The sequence below is a fragment of the Parasteatoda tepidariorum genome, chromosome X1 (genome assembly GCF_043381705.1).
Source record: "Parasteatoda tepidariorum isolate YZ-2023 chromosome X1, CAS_Ptep_4.0, whole genome shotgun sequence".
Taxonomy (NCBI): domain Eukaryota; kingdom Metazoa; phylum Arthropoda; class Arachnida; order Araneae; family Theridiidae; genus Parasteatoda; species Parasteatoda tepidariorum.
Window position 1 is genome coordinate 28,377,359 of NC_092214.1, and position 25,086 is coordinate 28,402,444.

Consider the following 25,086-nt stretch of genomic DNA (forward strand, 5'->3'; position numbering starts at 1 on the left):
AAACGCTGTAAATTTTACCATATTGTCGTAGTTTTGGCCATTCTTATTTTTCAATGTGAATGATGATAGTTGACACTTTTTCTGCATCCTCTCTAAAAGATTTAAGATGCTTCGAATTTTTCAGCCCACCCTAATATGAACTCTATTTTTGATTCAATTTAGCTTTGTTATCAACACTTATCTAATACATCTGATTAAGTAATAAACTCGATGGATTTTCTTTCGAGAATTCAATTTCCAACAAATATGTAAAAAATATTTTTTGAAGTACAAAATCTGGGAAGAAAGAAGCACTAAAGTACAATAAACCTAAAAATAAATGATAATAGTGAATTTTATAGATCGGATTTTGCTCTGAAATCTAAATCATTATTAATGGATATTTCCAAAGGTTCACTTTATTATGATATGAAGCATAAGGAGATTAATATCAAAGAATAATTCAAAACTTAAATTTTTTTCAATAAATTAAAGAATGAATTTACTATCTATACAGGACATCTCTGCATGCATTTTATTTATGTGTATTTTTGAGCATTGACTTTAAATTGTTTCAAATGAATAACAAAAAAATATTTTCGAAAATGAACCTTATTGTATGCTAAATCTTTCTTGTAAACCTAATTGAACATATTTGTACTAGGGTTTTTTATTTCCATTAAGCTCTCATAAAATCATTTTTGATTTGATCAATCCGATCACAATTAATTTGACTAAGTCATTGAATGACACTTGCCTGCCATTGGCTAAAAAAGTATTCAGACTTTACGCTTATTTTTATTACCTTTTTTGTCAATTGCTTGTTTAATAATGAAAATCACACTGTATAGTTCCAGAAAAAATTTACAAGATCACCGCAACTACAAGTGTATTTTTTTTTCTTTTTTTTTGACACAGTAGTAACAATTAAACTATAGTGCATGGCACGAAATTTCCACTCGACAACTCATAATTGGCTACCAAATATTTAAGGCTCGTTAGTAAGTTTCAATTTTAAAAAGTTGAGTTTAAATTAAATTATATACGCTTAGATTATTGAGCTTCAATGAAGTGGCACATGGAAGTGTTTAGAAATCAAGCAACAGCATTTTTTTTCTTTTTAGCACAAAAAAGAAATGCTGAGTCACTCACTTTTCAAATACGAAACCATTCTAGTTAAAATTATCTCAAAAAATATGTCCTCATCCCAAAAAAATGCTTTTCATTCTACATATGTCAGCATTTTAAAAAATGCTCTAATGAATGTAAAATAATCACGAGCAAAACTTTTAGTTCGGTCAACTAAGAACTTTGGAATTGAAATTTCATTGCCTGCTATATGCTATAATTAAGAATGTTAGTTCTTCGAATCTAATAATAAGGGAGTAGTAAATCTTACAAACAAAATTTTCCTTTTTTTTGATACAATAAACTTTTTTTGCATGTCAGTTATATGTTTACAAGATGCATTATGTAATGAATGAAAATCTACGGAGACATTAGTCAAAACATTGTTTCAATTGCATATAATTTGAATTCTTTTTTGCACTGCAACTTCTTATGTGTGTATATTTTTAAATTTTGGTTATTTATCGAAGTTGTGAAATGTTGCAATTAAAATTTTAAGAACTTATAGTGTCAATAAAAAATATCAATACTGAAAAGATAAACCCAATGCAATGATAAAGATTGTTTTGGTGGCATAGTAAACACTATATGAGCATGCTCTTTTCAATAAAATGACACTGCGCTTTGAAACAAGTCAAAAGGAATTAAAAATAAATTTTTGCAGTAAATATGGTAAAGAAAAGACTTACACTAAGTGACTTAGAATCCTCCATATCGATTGTGATTGGGAATCATCTACAGCCCAATCAGTAAATCTCCGATCATTTCCATGTAAATCCTGATTTGCATTTGGTGCAGAATGTTCAACAATACTTCTATTTTTTCTCGACGCATGAATACCGGCACTACTTTCCCTAATATTTCTGTCTTCTTGTTGAGCCATTTTAGTCCAGTTGCATACACAAGCGATGACAATTCTTTTGTGAAACAACAGAGAAAATGTCTGACATACGATGATTGACAAGCGCTTGCTTATGCACTCTTCTTCAAGGTTTCCACTTATTTTAAGATTTCTCTCTTGCGCGGCATTTAAATCACTTAAGTCATTCTGCTCGAAGCAGGGCTAATTTGTTACTGCTCGTTAAATATTTATTATCCGTTGCAGCTTACTACTTAGCTTTTACACGGCTATCCTGTACACTGACATTTTTATGACTAACATGATTACATTATGCGAACTATTTTGGTATAAACGTACGCATCTACTCAAAATGATCAATAAAAAGGCACTATACCTTTGTTGATGGTAGAAACATAAACAGCATTTGATAGACAAGAAGCAGGTTTTACACAATCTACTATAAAACAGACCAACGCCCTCTTGTAATGTAAATATTTCAAAAACACAGAACTGTGAACGATACTTTACAATATTTTTCTCTGTCTAAAACTATGCACACAGTGTTGTACAAAAAACGATATACACAGTGTTGTTGAAACGATGTACGCAGTGTAGATGCATAAACATTTGATAGACTTATGCAATGTACTATAAAACAGATCAACGCCCTCTTGTAATATAATTATTTTAAAAACACAAACCTGTGAAAGATTCTATACAATACTTTCCACGATGTAAAAAGAAGCACACAGTGTTGTACAAAAACCAATGCACACAGTGTTGTTGAAACGATGTACGCAGAGTAGAAACATAAACAACGTTTGATAAACAAGAAGCACGCTTTATACAATGTACTATAAAACAGATCAACGCCCTCTAGTAAAGTAAATATTTAAAAATCACAAACCTGTGAAAGATTCTATACAATATTTTCCTCCGTCTGAAACGATACGCACAGACTTGTACAAACTATGTACGCAGTATAGAAATATAACAACATTTGATAGACAAGAAGCTAGCTTTATACCATCTACTATAAAACAGACAAACGCCTTCTAGTTCCAAGAAAATTTAAATATTTCAGAAACTCATAACTATGAAAGACGTCGTACAATACTTTTCTCGGTATCAAACGATGCACACAGTACAGAAACATAAACAGCATTTGATAGACAGGAAATAGACTTTACGAAATCTACTGTAAAACAGACTAACACCCTCGTGCAATTTAAATATTTCAAAAACACATAACTTTAAAAGATGCCGTATAATATTTTCCTCGAAGTCAAACGATAACAACAGTGCACAATATTAAAAAGAATTTAAGGCTACTCAATAAAGAAGTTAATGATATTGTATAACGATGTGTTCCCTAAGCAATGGAAGGCTTAAAAATACAGTATAATATTCTTGTTACACTGAGTAGCAGGACATGACGAAAAGGATATTTTTCTCAATAACTAAACATAACAGTCATAAAACACCTAATAAAAATATTGTTACTTGTGCATTATGCAAAACTTGATATTGTTCTAAACTATTTCGAAAAGCATTCCCCTCCGTATTAATCAATATTTATAGAATTTAACAATATTAAATAAAACAACCATCAATGATCGGCTGTATTGGGAACGATTTCCTAAAATAATCTCCTCGATAAAAAGCAATATTTATAATAATTCACAACAATAAATGAAACATCCACATATGTTCTTCTTTCTCATTTACAGTGCAAAACTGGGTAAAACTAAGAGCAATATTGCAAAATACTCTCCACGGTACCAAATAATGTAGTCAATACGAATGAAACTTGACGAGGTAATAAAACTAAAAAAAGTATATATCCGTTAGATTCATTAGGCAACTAATAGCTGAATTCATTCTTATGCAAAGTGAATGATTGATTTCTTTAATTTTGTAATCGATTAAAAAATATTTAAATAAAAACCATAATTACTTTTGAATGAAGAGATAAAAGGTGATACATTTTGGGAAAACTGGTGTCACGCTATAAATGAATGAGTTATTTCTACAGCATTTTATTTGTGACGGTCTGTTTCGGAAACAGTTTTGAAGATAACCTTCATAATTGTCACCGGACACCATAACAGAGATGCGGAAATCGGAACAAAAGTAGTATCCTGGGATTCTGTTTAATTTTTGCTAATATAAATAAAGGGAAAGAATAAATACATTTGAATTGAATGTAATTATAGCCATTTTGTTCATTTCCGTTTGAAATAACAAAAATGGAAGGCAAGTTTTTTCATAAACATGTTACAAAATACTAATGTGACGACAATTCATCCTAATAGAGATCTTTTAATTAATATCGAAAAAAAATCCAGACATAAATGTACTTTTGGTAAAAACATGCTTTATGTTCTAAATTAGCTCATAACATTGATTTTAAAGGGTTTCCAATTAGCCTACGAGAAATATTCAATAAGGCAGTCAAAAAGACGGCGGCTGTTTTAAAAGTGAGACAAGTCTTTTAGCCTACGAACTTCTGAATTTATAAAACCACACACACAAAGTATTTTAAGCATTGTTTATAATTTTTTTAATAATACCAAATGCTACTTTTAGTACGGAATGCAAACAGAATAAAATTTTATGATCAACAAAAATTTAAAAATGTAACACCCAATTTCTTTGCAACTCTACCATTAAAAGCGTGAGTTAGTAGCTATACTTTTTTATGTATTTAAATGTCAGAGTAATACAACCTTTAAGTAGTAATACAACAGAGTAATACAATTAAATAGTAATACAGAGTAATACAACCTTAACCTACAGCTTTTAAATGTCAGAGTATTACAACCCTTTGAAATCAGTGTTTCGAACTAATTTAAAACACAAAGCATGTTTTTACCTGAAGTAGATTAATGTCCAGAGTTTTTTCGATATTAATTAAAAGATCTCTATTTGGACGCTATTGTTAGAATTTATTGTTTACCTACAAGAAGTCGTGGTGGCTCAGGAGATAGAGCATTCGCCGCCCAATAGGGTTCCCCGGGTTCGAATTCCGCACCCGGCTTGCTCGGGCCACTTTGCTGACGTAAATTATCCTAAATGGTTGACGGATCATGATTTAAAGTCTCATTCCGTCGGGCTAACCATGGAAGGTTTTCTTGGTTTTCCCCTTCATACAACGCAAATGCTGGTTAGTGCCCTCAAAAAGTCCTCCAGGTGCCAAATTTCTCCCAATACTTGATTCAAGAGTTCCCTTGTCTTCTGGATTGGGTTCAAAAAGGCCATGGAGTTGAACATAAATAGTCGCAAACTCAAAATTAGGTCGGCTGTTAAACGCCAGTTATAAAATAAAATAAAATTAGCCAACGACGCATATACCTCGAATTTTTTCAACAGAGATAGATACATTTTATTAAAAAAATTAATTCAAAAAAAATTTAATTCTTTAAGAAAGCAGTTTATTGTATAGTTTTATGGGAAGGAAGAGATATCTTTAAGTGAAGTAACTTTTAAACGAAAATAAACAACTAGAAATCAACTTAAAACAAATCATTTCCCTAAGAAAGCAATTTGATTAAAAAATAAAGATTTTTTAATGCCTGTCAGACTGCATCCAACTGCTTATATCACTTTTTTATTAAATTAAATATGTACAATTTATGTAAGCAGTTTATTTTACAAGAAACAATTTTTTCTGAGATATTGCTTTATCCTTGCATTGAATATTTTATATTTGTTATAATCATCAAGAGCCCAAAAGCCCTTGGTGGCCCTTGACCTTCTCCAGAACTTCTCTACGTTACAATTCTTTTTGTCACCAGATTTTGTCAGGTCAATATTTAAATTGTTGAGGTCCTATAGCTCTACTTTCATTTGGTTTATGTTTGAAAATCACATGTTTCAGGCTAGTGGTTTCTAAGCGATGTGTTTGTCCTGCAAATATCATTCTGTTAAAATTTATAAAATTAATTACATCAGTCACTCTTTAAATTTTGTAAATTTCTGTATTTGTTCTAACGAAGAAATTACTTCGCCAAAAAATAGTTTATAAGATCTTTCGTCCTCAGATGACAATATTTAGCCTCTTTCCTTGACAGAGTTTAAGGGTCTTCGAATGCATAGGTCAAGACGGCTTGGATGCATAATAAATATTATTAATGTAATGAACGAAATATTTTTTTTAAATATTTCATCGAAATTTTATTATATATATATATATTATATTATATATGTTACGGGCAATGTAATTATTTAGGTCAGTATTCATAATGCTTAGTTATTATGAATAATGACCATTAAAATTGGGCAATTTGATAAATTTGAATTACTTTACGATAATTTCTCACATTGCCCGGTCATTATAAATGCCGCTATTATTTCTTTGGACACTTTGATTAATTGACAGCAATGGGACAACCACGTGAGTGTGGTGTGATTCTGGCTGGCCAATGTTCACCGGTGAATGTTGACAATCAAATTGGTGAATGTCCGAAATATTTATTACATCCAATTTGATACTAATTTATTCGTGGATATAATTACATTTATTCGATATTTTAATACTTACTGACGATGGATTAGAAAAAACATCAGTGTTGGGTATACCGGGCAGTGGCACTTGACCTTAGAAAAACATCAGTGTAGGGTATACCGGGCAAATGTATACAGGGCAATGGCACTTAACCTGATCTAGTATGACTAGACCTTTGGTAAATGTCCGAAATATATACTAGGTCTAGTGCCACTTTTGCTATAGCTTAAATATTAAAAAAAATTAAACAAAGCGTTTGAATCAATTTTAAACTGATAACGAAATTATTGCTTTAAAATTAAAAAAATAATAATAAAAACTGCGCCAGATAAGAGTAATTGAAGTAGTTGCTTTATACAGCGCATGTGCGGAAAAAAATTTTAAAAAAAATTATCCAGGTGCATCTAAAAGTGGATGAATATCCCAAGACACCCTGTGGCTGTGTGTGACACAAATTGCCCACTTGACTTTTAGCATTATACATAATGACCGGGCAATGTAATAATTGCAACATAATTTATCATTTTGTCATATCCTTTTGGGCACTTTTTAAATTGCGCGGGCATTATAAACAATGCCCAATTATTTATATTGCCCGTGACATATACAGTCTTCCGTAGTAGATCCCACTTTAATTTTAAATTTTTGTCAAAGACGCACAATGCATCGAAATGATATAGATTGTTGACTTGTGTGTAAAAATTAATAACTCACAACTTACTTATTCATTTTAACTATTCTTTGCATCCTTTTCACACTATTATTTCTTACTATTGTTCTTTCACTAGTTTAATAAACAGAATTTAATTCTATTAATTTTTAATTTAATTTTTGGACTAACTAGTTTTTGAAGAAACAATATGAAAAAAATGTCTATTTACTGGCACATCAATAAAAATTATGGATTCATCGTTCAGCAATGTTCGCAAAATAAAATAGTTAAAATAAAATTATTCATTCATGCTTAATATAAATATTTAGTATAACTATATTTGCTATAAAACTACAGTCTAATAATATCAATCTAATAAAAAACAAGTGACCGGGAAAGTCTGGTTGGCGGGGCGCTGGACTCACGTTTACGTGAACGGTAGTTCGAATCCAGCTGACCGAAGACTTCTCGTGTAGTAAATGGTGACTGGTACACGTTAAATCTGTCGGGCCAAAGAGTCCCCTATATTCCCCTAACAAATCGATACTTCTGGAAGTACTATATTGAAGATTGATCGTTCCCTGGTTCAGGTCAGAATTACGATTTGTGGACGAATGAATTGATGTATGAAGGGATCTGCTCTATAAAAGGGTGTGACGCATGAGTGTGACAAAAGTCGAATTCTTGGCCATAGATGGTGCCACTGGAAACAATCGCATCCTCTCTGCCTTAACGGTCGACGACAAAAACAATGAAAAAACAAGGCGATTATTTTCTAAAATGTTTCTTTTTTTTTCAAAAAAGAAAGTTTAATATCTTCCTGAAACCTGAACTTCATATAATGGCAGAAAAAGAAAATTTTACTTTAAAATAAGTAGCTCAAAAATAAATATGTAACTCATAAGTACGATAAAATAATTTTTCGAAAAATAAACATTTTTTTTCTATTATGTTATTTATGTTATTTTTAATTCTTACATAAAAAAATTTTAAATTTTAGCTTTCAGCATTTTTTTTGTAAATTGTCGAATATTTTTAGGCTCATTTTTTCACATTTTGGTCATAAAAAAATTTCACTAGATGCAAATAATAGGATATTTATATATCATTCAACTGTCAAGAAACTATTTGGATAGAGTTTCTTGCCTTTCTTATTTTTTACTGTAATTAATGACTCAGACCAACAGGGGTAGACTCGATTATATTTTCACATACTCGATTGTTTTGCAAGGGTAGCCAAATAGAAAAGAGAATTCTCAGTATTAAAATTGTGCTAAATGTTGTCCAATATATTGGACACTGAATCTCAGGAGTATATTATAGTTTTTTTACTTATGACTAAGAACTTAAATTCACTCTAAATCTAAAATCTATCTAATAGCTAAGAGCGAAACGTGGTGATTAAATAAAAAATAACTTATGAAAATCTCCATCATTTGCCATCTTTAATGAAAAAGGTGATAAATGAATGTTAATGAAGAACAGAATGTTTTTATAGTAACATATTTCTTTAATTCTCATTTCACTTTCAATCTTATTTTTCAGATCTATTTTGTACTCATATGAACTTTAGATGAATATATGCTTTGTAAAAATCTTCATTAAATATTAATGTCCATGAACCAATAAATGCTTCTAAACAATGAACAATTAAAGAGACTCATTTCTATCAATAAGTTTACATCTCTGACACACAGTTCAACACAATCCAACTACAAACATGCGACCACTTTCTTAAAAATAAAATAATGACGCCCATTTATTGCTAATAAAACAATTACAATTACCTACAATAATTTATTTGCACTCCTAAAAAATTAATTGCTCGTGTTTTCTGAAAATATTATATATAAATATATATTTTTTTCAATTAGATATTTTATCAATTAATTTCGAAATATCAAAAAAATCTTTTGATTCATAAATTTCAAAATAAAATTTTCTTAACCGAATTACAACGTAAATAAAAGAGATAATGCAAATCAATAATTGGTTTTTAGCTCATAAGTGTCAACTTAAGAATCTTCTTGTAATACTAAACTAAACTCCGCGACAGCCCATATAGGACCAAGGCCTACTGTGCCCATCTCAGTTTTCTTGACCTTAGGCTCTGGTGTGCAAGAGCAGATGTTCCAGTTTGGTGGTCAGCTGAACTCGCAACCCCCTCGGTTTTAGTCCCCAAGCATACTTGGTACTCATTTTATCGACCCACTGAGATAACCTTGCCCGGCCGAGGAGCGAGCCAAGGTCCTGTGGCACAAGTGAACGAAGAGCTATCACTCAGCCACCTGGCGTCTTCCTGTAATAAGATGTTTATATATGCGCCAGTGTGCGTGGGAAATATTGATATCTAGCAATATTTCTGTAATGTCTTTTCCCAATTTCAGTATTTTACACAAATTATTTCTTATAATTTTCTTCTCCCACTGTTTTGTTATAGTTTAAAATGTAATTTCAAATAAAATAACTTTAATTCCAATCGTATATAAAAAAAACTTGGCTTACATAATTAAAATTAACATTTACTTTGCAATCAAATTAATCGGTGAAAATTTTAATGAAGAACATGGGATGAAGGATTCGGTCTGTGAAGAAAGTTTGGAGTCGAACATTTAAACAATCAANTAATTCCAATCGTATATAAAGAAACTTGGCTTACATAATTAAAATTAACATTTACTTTGCAATCAAATTAATCGGTGAAAATTTTAATGAAGGACATGGGATGAAGGATTCGGTCTCTGAGGAAAGTTTGGAGTCGAACATTTAAACAATCAACTTCGGATGTATTATGGCGTCAACGGGTAAAAAAACGTATGATATTCGAATTTAATCATATTTAAACGTAATTTTACAGTCGGAAGTCCCTTTCATTTTCAAAAGAATTGCATAGTTAAAAAGACGCGCATAAGAGAACAGAATGTTTATGGAATGTTTTCCTATTTCAGCTTTCTTCTTACAATATTCGATAATAATAAAATATTGGTAACCATTATTTACTCTAGAAACCAAGATTTATCAAAGCCTCTCTAGTTAGTAAACATTAGAAAAAATTTATAAACCAAATATTCTGCTTCAGAAATCATCAATCTTTGTTTTTAGTATAAGAACGACATTTAACTTTAACTTTTTTCATATTTTTTCCACTACAATCTCCAACTAACTATATATGAAAATAATTAATTTTTTCTTCGCATGAGCAGCATAAAACAATTACCTTGAATACTTTGATCTTGACAAATTTTAACTCAAAATTTTTATACAATATAAATATTAATATTATTTTTACTTTTCAACTATAAAATACTTTACACTTTTCTTTAAATTTCCTAAATTGAAGGTAATGTTTTAAATTTAAGTTATTATATTAAAAGAGGTATAAAAATTAAATTCTTAAAAAAAAAGGTGTATATGCACGAATGTATAAATTACAAATTAATTGTAATTTTTGTAGGACGTATAATTTTTAATTTCTGAATTGAAAACACTTCAGGACTAAATCTTTATTGAAAAGTGTGAATAAGACAACTGGAAGAAAAGATGAGAGTTTAATACAGCAAAAAGTGGGAGTATAATACAGCAAAAAGTGGGAGCATAATACAACAAAAGGTGGGAGCATAACGTAGCAAAAGGTGGGAGCATAACATAGCAAAAAATGGAAGCATAACGCAGCGAAAAGGTGGGAACATAACACAGATATAACGCTAAGCTCTGACAGCAATAGAGTTTAAATTTAATTCTCAATGAAAATTTTAGAATATATTTACAATTTTCTCTATTAACAAGAATTAATCATTGCAGAAATTAAAAAAGTGTTTTTTTTTAACCTCAGCCTATAACCTTCGCTTTCTGACCTAAAATTTTCTATGATTGTATTAAAAAAATATTTTTGTAACCTCAGCCTATAATCTTTTCTTTCTAACCTTCTCCATACTAAGCCTATTTAAGACAAAAAAGATTAATTAGTAAAATACTCTTTATTTAAAATTAAAAGTATTTTACGATGGTTAATATTTTTGAAAAAGTAATTTAGTATGTTTATGTAGGTCCAAAAGTTACTGAAAACCAAAGGGTAAGAACGATTTATGTACATGGAAGCTGATTCTGAGAAAAATGACGAAAGCGTGGGGACAGGAACGGTTTTGAACCAGCACGGACCTTCTTAACTGTATAATAACTCTTGGGAAGAACCATATCGATTTGTTGAAATTTAATTATCCTCAAAATGCAGCAGATTATGAATCAGTCGTCAATTTTTCTGAAAAATCGAAATAAACCGTCTTTCCCCCTTGATCTTTCACTATCTTAACAGCAATTTAGTTTAGAACGAAAAAATATTAAAAGTACTTAAATCTTACTAATCCATTTTTAAGTAATTTTTTCAGATATTTTAACGTATTTTCTTATGTTTTAGTGAATTATCTTTCTAACTAAAAGTAATTTTTTTCATGCAGAAATAATGAATAGTAGAAAACGCAAAACGATCGTAACACTAGTAGTTTTCCCTATAAATTAATTGTTTAAGATAATCTGGAAAAAATTTATGATAGATTTAATTTTATAAACAAAAAAATATTTTATGACAGCTGTGACTATTTAGTGCATGTACTAAAACTATCATTATAATTAGCTGTAGTTAACTCTATTGCTTCCATCGATAGACGTGTGACAAATTTATAAAATTATAGAAAAGCTATTTCATTACTTCATTAGGAAATAGATAAAAACAAAAAAGAAACGAAGTATTTTAGAAGTTTTCGCCTACATAATGTGAATATTGATGCAATTTTTAAGCTTATTTTATGAAAAGAACTATAGGATTAAGTAATATTAATACATATGAAGGTATATTAATATGTATAAACTATTGTTGTTACTTATTTTCCTTCTCCGTATAATATTAACTGTAAAAAGGCAATATTGCGATAAAGAAAGAGAAAGCATCATGTGTCACATAATTCTTTTTTTCAACAGAAAATGACCAACATAAAAGAATAACAATAAATTTCTTCTAAAAAAACAAAGAAGTGAAATAAAATAAAAAGTAAGAAGTATCTTTATCGTGTGTTGATACAATGAAGTTGAAAAGTAATTTTTTATAAGCTTAGTTATCAGCATAAGAATTTTTTATGAAGCATTATTATCAACTTAAACAACCAAGTGTTTAACTTATGAGAGTTAATGAAGTAAATAAAACTCTAATTTATTGAAGCAGTACTTATTTAACTGAAATACTTATATTAACATAATTTAAAACTCATCTTTAAAGAAAAAAAAAACTCTCAGAAGAATTTTAAAGATCTACTGGCCAAATAAAATTTTAAATTCTAAGAGAAACACTAAACACATTTCAAAGGAGCTACAAAAAACACAAAATAATCTTAGATAAGGCACTCATTAAAATAACATCATCAAAGCCTATAAGAATTGATCTTGGTCTCCAGACCAACAACTGAAAAATGAGAAAAGCCGATTCAAACTCACTTAGAGGAAACTGAAGAGGATAATGTAAACTATCTACCAATAATTATTTGAACATCCATACTAAATGTGCGTTGATGAAAATAAGATTTGAGGGCTTTTTTTTCTAGCATTGATTTGGACCTCTTGAACTGTGACGACAACGATTATTGAAATATTTCCGATGTCATTGAGCTTCTTACATTGTGGCAGTTTTATGGAATCGTGGTATCATGTTAATTCCAAAACAATAACGCTGGGTGCATTGATGTGAGGTCCACTATAGAATAGTATGGTGATAATGAGGTTAACTGAAGGGATTAGCCAGTCCATTGTCCAGATCTGAGCACTATCGAGTTGGACTGCCGTATTAAAGAGAAAATAACTTTTCAAAATCAGTGAAGGAACTTACATGCTTTCACGAAACCGACTGGAAGAGAATACCACTAGCCGCTATACCAGGACTTGTTGAAAGCATGTCATGGAGAGTGAGGCTATGGTAGCGTTAAAGATCTCGTTAGAGATCAACTAACTATTGAATGCGAACAAGCTTAGTTTTTTGTTGCATAAAATTCTGAAGGTTAATCCAAAAGCTTATTACTAGATAGCGCAAAGTAGTTTTTTAGAATGCCCAGCTGAGGAAGCCCAGGGGCATTTGTTATGCACCATGAGAAACATAGACGTAAAAAGTAAAACCCTTTTAAATTAAGTTCTTTGTAATAAATATATTTAAAAAAATTATATATTGCATAGAAAAATACGAACTTTTTTTATTTTTTTAAAAAACTTTAACAAAAACGTTAACAAAACAGTAAAAGAAGACGTGATATTTAAGGCACATAGCATTATAATGCTTCTAAATATTATTCTATATCTATCAATGATTGTAGTATTTGTTTTTAATGATGTAACACAATGCACCCCACATTTCCCCCCACAAAACTTGTGATACTCCATGCATTGTGGACGCTTACAATATTCTTTTATATTCAACATTTAGAAGCATTTCAATGGTTCTAAATATTGTTCTATATCTATCCATGATTGTAGCATTTATTTTGAATATTGTAACAAAATGTCACCCCACATATTCCCCACAAAACTTGTGATACTTCATGCATTGTAGACGATTACAATATTCTTTTACAACCTAAACTGTGCAGTGTTTCACTTGGTCACTTGGTCTTTGCTAACAGCTCATGAAAGGATGTATTGCTCAGAATGTTTGGTTTTTCTATTGCTATTGCATTGAAAATTTTACTAGTCCTGTTACATTGATTTAAAATGAACAATAATTGATCAAGATAATTTAAAATGAAAATCTAAATGATCCTGTTGAATTGATTTAAATGATTTAAAATGATGATTGTTTGGGATCGGATGAATATTTAAATAGTTAGTAACAGAACTACCATGTATTACTATTTAGGGTTCCAATTTTACTATCTACAGTTAAAATGACAAGAACACAACCATTTCATTCGTGAATTAACTCAACTCGGCACTCAGTTAAAAACTGAATTTTCTATAGTTCCTTTCGCTTTAATACAGCAAAAAATAAAAATATTAAAATGGCGAAATTCTCTATTTGAACAGAACTTTGGGGTTCAAGTTTTATATAACTAAGCGTCATGTAAATAGAACAACTATTGTAGCTTTCAGAGGAAGCATTTGACCAATGCTTAGAGCTCAATAACTTATTAAAGAAATAAAATAAGTCTTATTATTCTTATCAGGATAACAGGGTAAGATACAAATATTTATTTCTAGAGAAAGAAACAAACGATTCTCGAACAACAGCAAAAAATAAGCGAAATATCACTGAAATCTATAACATTTACTCTCCTGAAAAGTATTTAGTAATTTATAAAAAGGCCGAAAGAACCATCTGAAAGCAAGTGAAAGTAACACACACGACACAACAAAGAAACACATGGCAAAGTTACTTGCTAGTATTACCAGTCGCTATTACAGGTGTTTAAAACATAAATTGGCTATTTTGTTTCTTTTACTTGTTATTGCTTGCAAATACAAGTCGAATAATTTCCCTCATCTCTTTGAATGTAAAAAAAAAGCCAATAACATAATTATATGTCAAATTTATATTTAAAAAAGGGATTTTTTAAAAATCCTCATTTTTCTCGAATCCTTAAACTGAAAATGAATATTTATTGCTTTTTTAACGTAACTTATAATAATTATAAATTTAAAAAAAAGTAGAATAATTCACCGTTTGTTTTCTAGCGACACGTAAAGAATTTGACAAGATTATTCAACAAAATTATTTCCTAAAATTTTAATTTGAGTTATTTTTTTAACTTATTTATACGCATAAATTTCTAAACTTCACTTTCCCCCACTAGTTTTTATATTTCAACATGAGAATTGTTCTGCCCATTCAAAAAACTTGAGGTAATTAATGTTGATAGCCTTTTTAACCAACTTACAGTTCTATATTTACCAAATAAAAAACATAAGACGCACTCCATAAAGAGTAGCATATTTAAATTGGAGACAAGTCAGTATTAAATATTAAAAGGAAGAAAAAATATCAATTTTACCTAAATTGGTCTTTTTTTCATGTATTAATAAAAGATACAAAACAAGAAAAAACTAATTTCAAACATTTTAAAGCTACTCAAAAAAATTCTGAAAATCATCAGGTCAAACAAAATTCCAAATTAAAAGAAGAACACTAAACACATTACAATAGAACTTAAAAAAGCACAAAAGCTCTGAGAAAAGGCATGGCAATCGTTTTAAATGCCAGTAAAAGATTCCATATGCCTTCAAATTATAAAAAGGATATTTCGTACATTTTTAACATAACTTCGAATAATTATTAATGAAAGAAAATTAAGATAATTGGTATTACCATAATTCTTCGTTTGTTTTCAGGCGACACAAAAAAAATCTTGCGAGATTCTTCAACAAATACATTTCTTTGAATTTTAAACTTAGCTATTTTTTCATCTTATCCATGTGGCTATTTTTTTAAACTTTCCTTTCCTTCAGACAACAAAGAAGAAAGTGAGAATATTTTCAAATTCTACTAAGTGAAGTAACAGTTACGAACTCATCAGTAATTCATTCGCATTGTCCAGAAATCTATTGTTTATATAACCAATAGCAATTTTCGACCTGTTGAAATATTATAATTTACTTATTTGAATGAAATGTAATTCTTTAGTTTTTCTCCACTTATTGAAAAGTGAAAATGCTAACGGATCCACACTTCATCTGAGCGTCAGCAAGACAAAACAAAACCCAGACGTAAATGTATTTTGCCATAAACAAGCCTGGTGAAGCAGACTTTGCTCTTTAAATAACTTTTAAATTACAGTTGAGGATTTTCACTCAGTTGATCGTAAGAGTCGTATCAAAGTAAATAAAAATGCAAACTAATTAACTATTATAAGAGTGATCGTAACTTTTATTAGTCAGATTGATAAAGTGCTTATTTATTAAAATTATTTAAAAAAAACTATTAACTATTGCATGAATGTGTGAGAAGCCAGTAATTTCCTACAGAAATATTAATTACTTTAAGTAATGCTTTGTAATTCAGCTACGTTTTCATCAAGCAAAGTATGACCAAAACAACCAGAGTATGGTTAAATTTACCGTGTTTCTGGCTCTATAGGAACAGCAAAATGTAACTCTAACTGAAGCGCTTTTGGTAATGATATTGGTTAATGACGTAAAAGTCTTACTTCATAATATGCTTAAAAATTTTAAAAAAGTGGTTATTTTATCATGATACCTTAGAGCATGACATAAAAACCATATATTCAGTTAAATTTACTTTTCAATGCTCTATATTTTTATAAATGTGGGTTAATAAAAACTATAGTATTGAAAAATGGAATTTCCGGTAAACTGTTACCATATAAATATATACTTGGTATTAAATAAGCTATGACCAGTTTTTCAATTCAATCCCACAAGAAGAACTTACATTTCCCCTCCACACTCCATGTAAGCAAACCGCGATTTTGGCAGCCATATTGTCACTATCTTGAAATACGATTATTCGCCTTTAAACTTCTAATAACTGTCCAAAAGTATTTGCTGTACGTTTCACACATAACCAACCACGCTGAGAAAAAATGAAAAAAAAGAAGAATTAAAAGAAAATTCATACACTGAGGATAAAAAAAGTATGGTCAAAATTACCAGAATATGGTAAAAATCACCGCATTTCTGGCTCTATAGGAACAACAAAAAGCTCGGTACTTTTTACCGAAGCGCTTATTTAATAATTTTGTAAAATTTACAAGAAAATATAGTTTTATAACATTTGATAAAATTTGGTAAATTTGTTAAAATTTGGAAATTTTATCATGATAATCTTTGAGAAGGCCATAAAAATCATTTGTTCGGTTAAATTTACTTTTCAGCTCTGTATTTTTATTAAATGTGTGGTAATAAGAATTATAATTTTGAAAACTAGAATTTCAAATAAACCGTTACTATATAAATGGTTTAAATACTGATATTTTGGTTTATTGCTAGAATTACGGTTGTTTTTATTTACGTGAAATGTTCTTACAATACTGTACGGTAATTTTAGTATAATTCTCTTTTAAAATGGAGAAAAAAAGAGTCATTCATAGTAAAGTACTAAAATAGTTATTCGGCAAAAAATGAATCCATCATTTAATTTTAAAATATCAGAAAATCATAAAATAGTTTTTACTAAAAATAAAAGTTTATTAACTATTGTAGAAACGTCCGTTAATTTTAGTATTTAGTGAATAAATAGTAATAAATCAATATATACTAAAAATATTGATTCATCATAGAGTGATAAAATATATAAAATACATAAAATTGAGTGATAAATACATCATAGATTTATAAATAGCTACTAATCAAAATTATGTAATAAAAATTTCGTCTTTTATTAAAACTTTCGCACAAACGTCTCTTAATTTGATTAGTTATTGATCATCGAGTGAAAGTATAGTTATTCAATATAAGATTTTAAAACATTTCTTCATTATAAATTGATAAAATTCTTTTCATAATAGTATAAACTAGCTATAAATAAAGAGTATTTAACACAAATCTTTTAACTATAGCTTGAAATTTAGTATTTTAATAAGTTATTGTTCACCGAATTATTAAATAATTATTCTTCAAATGATTGAGTAAAAATTTACTGTTGTTTTAATGTTTGTTAATTTAATCAGTTATTCATCAATCCCATTTTTATTAGCATTAGAAAAAAATATTCTTGTTTTCATTTTACCGGTACCATCTGCAATTAAAAAGGAAGAAAAAGCTGGCATCAATACATTACGTTATATTAATTGAATATGCAATTAAGTATTAATAATTTTATTGCAATATTGAATTATTATTAATTGATAATACAATAATTAAGTGCAACAAGTCATAATAAAAAATACAACAATGAAATACTTTAAGTTCTTAAACTCCCCCTTAACCCTTCTAGTCCTAGTTATGCCATATACAATTATGTGGTTCATGATTTTATTTTTTACTTCGAGAAACTCTAACTGAGGTAATAACTTTCAACCAATGATCCACTTTCCTTTGTTAAACCTTTTTATATACATACGATCACCCCTTTTTAATATTTTTTTTTCTTTCTCCTAAAGTAGCATTCAAAGAATTTTTTTCATTATTTGGGTTTCTAAGTTAACGGAAATCAAGAACAATAACATGAAGGATTTGCGGCAGGCAACAAAAATAATAAATAAATGAAATGAATTAAATTTACCGGTAGAGAACATTATTTTGCAAAACGCTTGGTAGATATAACGCTTTGTACAAACCAATGATGCTAATTACAAAAAGAATCACTAAAACAAAATGGAAATTGTGCTAGAATAAGACATTTGCAAATAATATCTATGAATACACAGATAAGTATACTCCGTATACTTCATCCCCCCCCCCAGTATACTTCCGTATATTGAGTGATATCAAAAATGTCGCAAAAGAGAACAACTAACGAAACGTTTTAGATGTGATGAAAGGTAGTAGCATCTATTCATTTTCTCTTTTTTGTCTTTAAAAAAAGTTCCGTTGGTAATATGTTGGCTTTATTTAGTCTCATAGTTCTGAAGCCAGAGATAAATATCGTATAATTAGAATGTCAAACTAAACAAGATATTAAATCTAACAAATACGTTTGAAAAATCATATATTAGTGCTGAAAAAGGGTTTTCGTTTAATAGTGTAGCTCAGGGGTCTCCAACTCTATGCCCGCGGGCACCATGGCGCCCGTCGATCGGTCTAGGTGAGCCCGCTGCTTGTCATCATCATCAATGGCTCGACAGTCTAGGGTGGGCCTTGACCTTCTCAAGAAGTTTTTTCCAGGCTAACTTTTTTTTTTGCTAGTGTTCTCCAATTTTTTGTTTTTAAGACCAAAAGGTCTTTCTCTAGGTCATCTATCCATCTCAAATTCGGCCTGTCTCTTTTTCATGTGCCAACTGGTCTGGCATTGAAAACTCTTCTTGTGGTACGGTCTTCGTCCATTCTGATAACGTAGCCTGCCCATTTTATTCTTTGTCGTTTAATAAAGTTAATAATATCAGGTTCATTATATGAGCCCGCTGCTCGCTGCTTGTGCCCAACGATAAAATATTTCAGCTTTCCATTTTCCCATTAAATGCAATGCAAATCTTTTTTGCTTTTTCAATATTGATGATAAACACAACCAAAATAGAAATCGCCAGGGAAAACGAGCTCCATCTCCAAAGATATATTGATAGATTTATACGTTTAATTAAAGAAATTAAAAATTATCTTGCTGACAAAAATCAAATATTTTTAGAACTAAGAGATCCTCTTTGGCTATCAGATTTGTCTTTCGTAACAGACATAAAGGAAAAACTAAATAATTTAAAGTTGGAGCTGAAGGGAAGGATAAACATATAGCAAGAATGATAGGGGCTATAAACACGTTCGGAGCAAAGCTAGTTTTGTGGATATCACATTTGAAAATGAAGTCTCTTGTGCATTTTCCAAACATGAAAAAAATGATAGACAACAGTTAAATTGACTTATCAACATTTGTCATCAACCTCCAATTACTTCAAAATCAATTTGAAAAGCGCTTTCAACAATTTATTAACATCGAGCCTATGGTCGCCTTTCTTGTAAATCCTTTTACCAACCAAATAAACGTAACCGAAATAGCAACATACATTTCAGAATTTCTTCAAGTAAGGCTGAGAAAAAGTGAAGATGGAATTTAGGATCTTCAGAATAACAATATCCTCAAAACTATTATATCTGAAAAACGAGAAATTCTGGAATACAGAAATAAATTTCCATTCTTAAAAATAGCAGCATATTAAATAAAGTCGTTTTTTGGTTCCACATATACTTGTGTGAATCATTGCTTTCGACAATGATTATCATAAAATCAAAATATAGACCACGACGACTTACAGATAAACACCTTGACGATTGCTTGCGAGCAGGAATTTCATCATATTCTCCCAATTCTGAAGCTCTGGCCAGTGAAATGCAATGCTAAAGATCACATTGACTGTATTTTATGTATTTATAAGCAATTTTTATGCTTCGTATATTTTGCAAGTAATTTAGTAATAATTTATTTTCAACAAGAATATTAATACTAATTATTCATAAATTAAATTAATTTTTAAGATCAAATTTTTTGTGCATTACATGTAGTGTGCATTATTACCTATGTCTACCAACCAAAAAATTATCTTGAAAAAATAAATGGTGCCCGCCATTAGACCGATATTCTGATATTTGCTCTTAGGTACAAAAAGGTTGGGGACCCCTGGTGTAGCTACTGTTGCTTTTTATATGAATTCATTCAGCTAATTAATCAATTAATGATAGTACTGTAGTAATAAAGCTGTATCTATGTTTTCTCGTATATGTCTATAAAAACTTTAACAAAGTCAAATAATTCATATCAGTCAGTTATTATAGCGTAACAGTAATAATCAAATCAAGCAGTTATTATAAAACAACATATAAAACATTAAGAGATGTAGTTTAATGAACTTCATTAATCTCGTGAGAGAGATATTGAACTTAACTGCTGATACCATATTTTCTAGTTTTCAGCTGTCTCTTATTATTTAAAAGATGAGAACCAGGCAAAAAGGTATATCCTCTTGATGTGGATATTTTGCTTTTGTCTGAGTTGTTATTATCAACTGCACTAATTAATGTTTTAAGTAGGCCCCTCAAACCACAAAAATTACTTCGAATTAAGTAAAACTATCGTTGGATCAAAACTTATTCAAGTTGCAAGTTGCACATTCTACAAGTTTAATTTTCATAATATTTATCAATAAGTCAATAACAGCAATGATTTACAGTCGCATGCAAAAGTTTCCGGTCAATATATTTTTATTTTAATTTGATTGCAATAAAAAAAGAGATAAAAATCATTTGTCTCTTAATACCATGCAGCTTTTATATGCATCTTTTAAAAGATTATGCATTAGTTATGTTAAGCAGTCAACTTCTGAAGTAATTTATTAAAATATACTGACCGAAGCCTTTTGAACACCACTGTATATGGAATAAACTAAAATATTTAACAATATTATAATATTTAATATTAATAAATAACTTAGTAAAAAATTTTATTAAAATATGCCTTTTATTAAAACTAAACATGAACAAAAATTTTAAATAAATCAGAAGTTAAAAGTTTAGCTAATTGAAACATGTTTTAATTAAAATTAAATAGCGTTCATTATTTTCATTCTACTTTAACAAGCTTTTATCTAAATATTTTAAAATCTTAATCAATATGAGCTTTAAATTATAAAATTTTAACAATGGGCTTAATTCATGAAAATTACGCATAATATTTAAATATGAATGACCTTGTTTAATACCGAATATTTCAGTATTGTCTCAAATCATATTCATAAATGCGACCTTTTAAGGGTAGCTGTGTTTTTGTGAGAATTCTAATTGTGTCAGAATGTGTAATATTTATTCATAGGTATATGCATGCTTTGTTTCACTGAAAAGAAAGATCAATGTTCCTTCCCCTTATTTCTAACACTGTCATCTTACTTTAACTTTAAGATAGCATTTAAAAAAACATTAGACATTTTTATTTTAAATAAATTTAATTATTTATAAATTGAAGAGCTCAATGAAAAATTATTTTAAGTCATATTTAGTGAGTTTTTTAAGCAACAGTCTTAGGAAACGACAGTAGAAAGCTGCTTGTTAAAATCATTTAACCATAAACATTAAAACCACCTTATTTAATGATTTAACTAAAGTATTTTAAATACAGCAATACTATTTGGCTACATATCGAAACCATATATACCGACTTTTACCATGCAATATTTACTTACAAACCGAAAACATACATATCTAATGTTACAATGTAATAATATTTGTCTATATACTGATTTTAAAAACTCAGTAATATTTCCTTACATTCAAAGTTTTACATTGCAAAAATATATTGCCAATATTACTAATAGATAATCTAAAGTTATGATCAAATTTTCTTCGAATAAGTTTCCCCCTTTACTAAATTCTAATCCTTTCTAAAAGCAATTTTTAATTTCTAAGTTTAAAACTGAAAATATTAGAGTGATAGGTCATTACTGAATATCACATCAATTAATATGAAATTTGTACACTAAATTTCATATTAATTGATTTATTAAGGTAGTGGCAAATGGCTAACATGAAGTAAAATCACCTGCTTAAAACGTTTGTGATAGTAGACAATAAATTAATATGTATTCAATCCTCAAATGATAAACTAATGGCAATAACTTTTAAATGATTTAAACTACTTAAATAAACCTTTCTCTGCTGCAATATTATTAAAACTATTATTATCTATATTATTATTATTATTATCTATATTATGATTATTATCGATATTATTATTATTATTATCCATATTATTATTATTATTATCTATATTATTATTATTATTATCTATATTATTATTATTATCGATATTATTATTATTATTATCTATATTATTATTATTATTATCGAAATTATTATTATCAAAATTGTTTTTATTATCAAAATTGTTTTTATTATTAAAATTGTTATCATTATTATTATATCATAATTTTTTGAAGTTACAACACAGAAAATTTTATGCAAACCTACGCGGAGAAATGAATTCTGGTAAAATTATCGTACTGTATGGAAACGGCATTTCTGGTAAAAAAAAAATTTCAAAAAGAGAAAAAAACGAAATTCTGATAATAAAACAAAGAAAACTAAAATATATGGCATTTAAACTATTCCATTTACAATTTTTCTCGCTCATATGATAACAATTTATCAAAAATTCGGATTTTCAAAATTATTTTTCTTATTACCGCACATAGTAAAAAATACTTAAATTGAAAAGTAGATTTAACCAAATAAATGGTTTATTGTGCCATTCTTTAAAGTATCATAATGAAATTACCAAATTTTGCGACATTTGCCAAAATTTCATAACATACTATAACATTATATTTTACTGTTAATTTCACCAAAATCATTACTAAAGCGCTACTGTAAAAATCCCCGAGCTTTCTGGTGTTTCCATAGGACCAGAAAGATGGTAAATTTACCATATTCTTTTAATTTTGACCATGCTCTTTTTTCTCGGTGTACGGATTTTCTTCTGAAAATTTACTTTCTAATTGTAAAAAATGAAATTTTTCAATCAAATAATTACTTAAACAGAGTATTGTATCAAAATTTTTGTCAAGTATTATGTTAAAATTTAAATACTGCCAATTCACCTGCAAAAATGTTAAAATTCATTAGTTTCTTATTAAAATAAATTCGGCGCTTAATATCAAGGTATTAGCTTTATCAATTTTTACTAAATAAATTTCTGTACCTATGTAAAAATATTTTATTTATATTACTAATGTATACTAATGTTCTAAATACTTACATAACGACAGATTTTTATGAATGAAAACATAATAATAGAATATTTAAAATTATGTTACAGTAAATAGTCAAAAGATAATTTTTTATTCATTTTCAGAAACATACCACACATTCGCATTAATGCATTCGCCTTTCGTTGACGAAGAAGAGCTATTAATAAAATCAAATCTTCTGTTCCCGGTCATTTTGTAAAGAAGTATAATACAACAATTAATTTTCTTGGAATTAAGAATAATCTTAAGGACAAACTTCCTCCTCTTTGTTAAGATATTGGTCACAATAAACTCCAAGCAGTGTAATCCGTACAAAATAATTAAAATATGGTGTTCATCGTTTGTGGGCGGCTTTCGGCAAGGATATGAAAAACACCTGTATACCATAACAGTGATATCTCATCATGAGTTCAAAGCAAAAATATCACATATGTTTTAGATACAATGAAAAATTCTTTGAATGATTGTTTGTTTTTTCTTTGAATAATCCGCTTCCTAAAATCAATTAGAAAGAAATTTTAGCAATACGATTTCATCTCCAGAATATTATTATTAATCATAGCGCAAACAGCTAAACTATTAATTAATTGAGTCATTATGTATTCAAAATATGCCACCAGATGCATAGTACATAAACATTAGCACTACATATTGCTAAAGATCATTTTTGACAAAAGGTAATATTTAAAAGGGTAATAATAATAATAATTATTATTATTATTATTATTAATAATAATAATAGTTGATTATATAACTTAGCATTTTGCAAATGGAAAGGGGTAATTATGTGTGTATTCGTAGCCTTTGAGTTAAATAATAATAATTATTATTATTATTATCATTATCATTATTACTATTGTTATTACTATTAAACTTAATGGTTACGAATACAACCTTAAATATTTCTTTCTGTTCGCAAAATATTAAGCGTTGTTATCAACTTATTATGGCGCAGATAGTTGAGTTTTTAATTAATGAAAGCATTGGATATTCAAAAATACGGGTGCTAAGTGGTACGGGTGTGGGTGACACAATTATAAATAGTGCACCCCTAAATTTTATAATTACCAACATAGAGCACAAATATTATCATATCACACAATGTATTAAGATTTGACAAACGCTATACATATTAACAAAAATAATAATAATTTTAATATTAATAATAATAATTAGCTTTTTTTAACCCAAAGAGTATGAACACTCCCTTAAATATTTCTTTCTCCTTTAAAAATGATAGAGGATAATAATGATTTCTCGAATCACAAATAAGTAAGTAATTAATCACCTGAAACTGCGAGAATTCAAAAATTAGCCAAGTCCATTTTAAGAAGTTTTGAAGGAGAAAACGTTAAATTTTTCACTTTAATTCACACAAAATAGATGTTATGGTACTTTTAAAATTATAAATAATTTTCAAAATATCATAAACAAGTTTCTAAATCTCATTAATAAGTTTCAAAATTCCATTAATAAGTCTAAAAAATCTATAAATGAGTTTATAATTTTCAAAAGAATTTAAAAATTAATGAACAATAGTATTTAAAATTGTAGTAAATAAACTGAAAATAAAAGCACAGTAATTAAATGTTTTCTAATATTAAAATTA

General features: G+C 28.5%; 1 protein-coding gene across 3 annotated transcripts in view; it reads right to left on the reverse strand.

Annotated features, from left to right (window-relative positions):
- LOC107446644 (proton channel OtopLc) overlaps positions 1 to 25,086 on the reverse strand; it is a 120,331-nt gene that overhangs the window by 30,586 nt on the left and 64,659 nt on the right. Inside the window, exon 1 of one of the 3 annotated variants that reach the window (XM_043043950.2) lies at positions 23,590 to 23,814. The exons of 1 other annotated variant lie outside the window; for it this stretch is intronic. In XM_043043950.2, the coding sequence (XP_042899884.2) occupies positions 23,590 to 23,669 (80 nt within the window). In that variant the 5' untranslated portion in view covers positions 23,670 to 23,814. Of the gene's footprint in view, positions 1 to 1,796; positions 2,074 to 23,589; positions 23,815 to 25,086 lie in introns of those variants that run through there. One more of the 3 variants, XM_016061334.3, reaches the window with a different exon arrangement.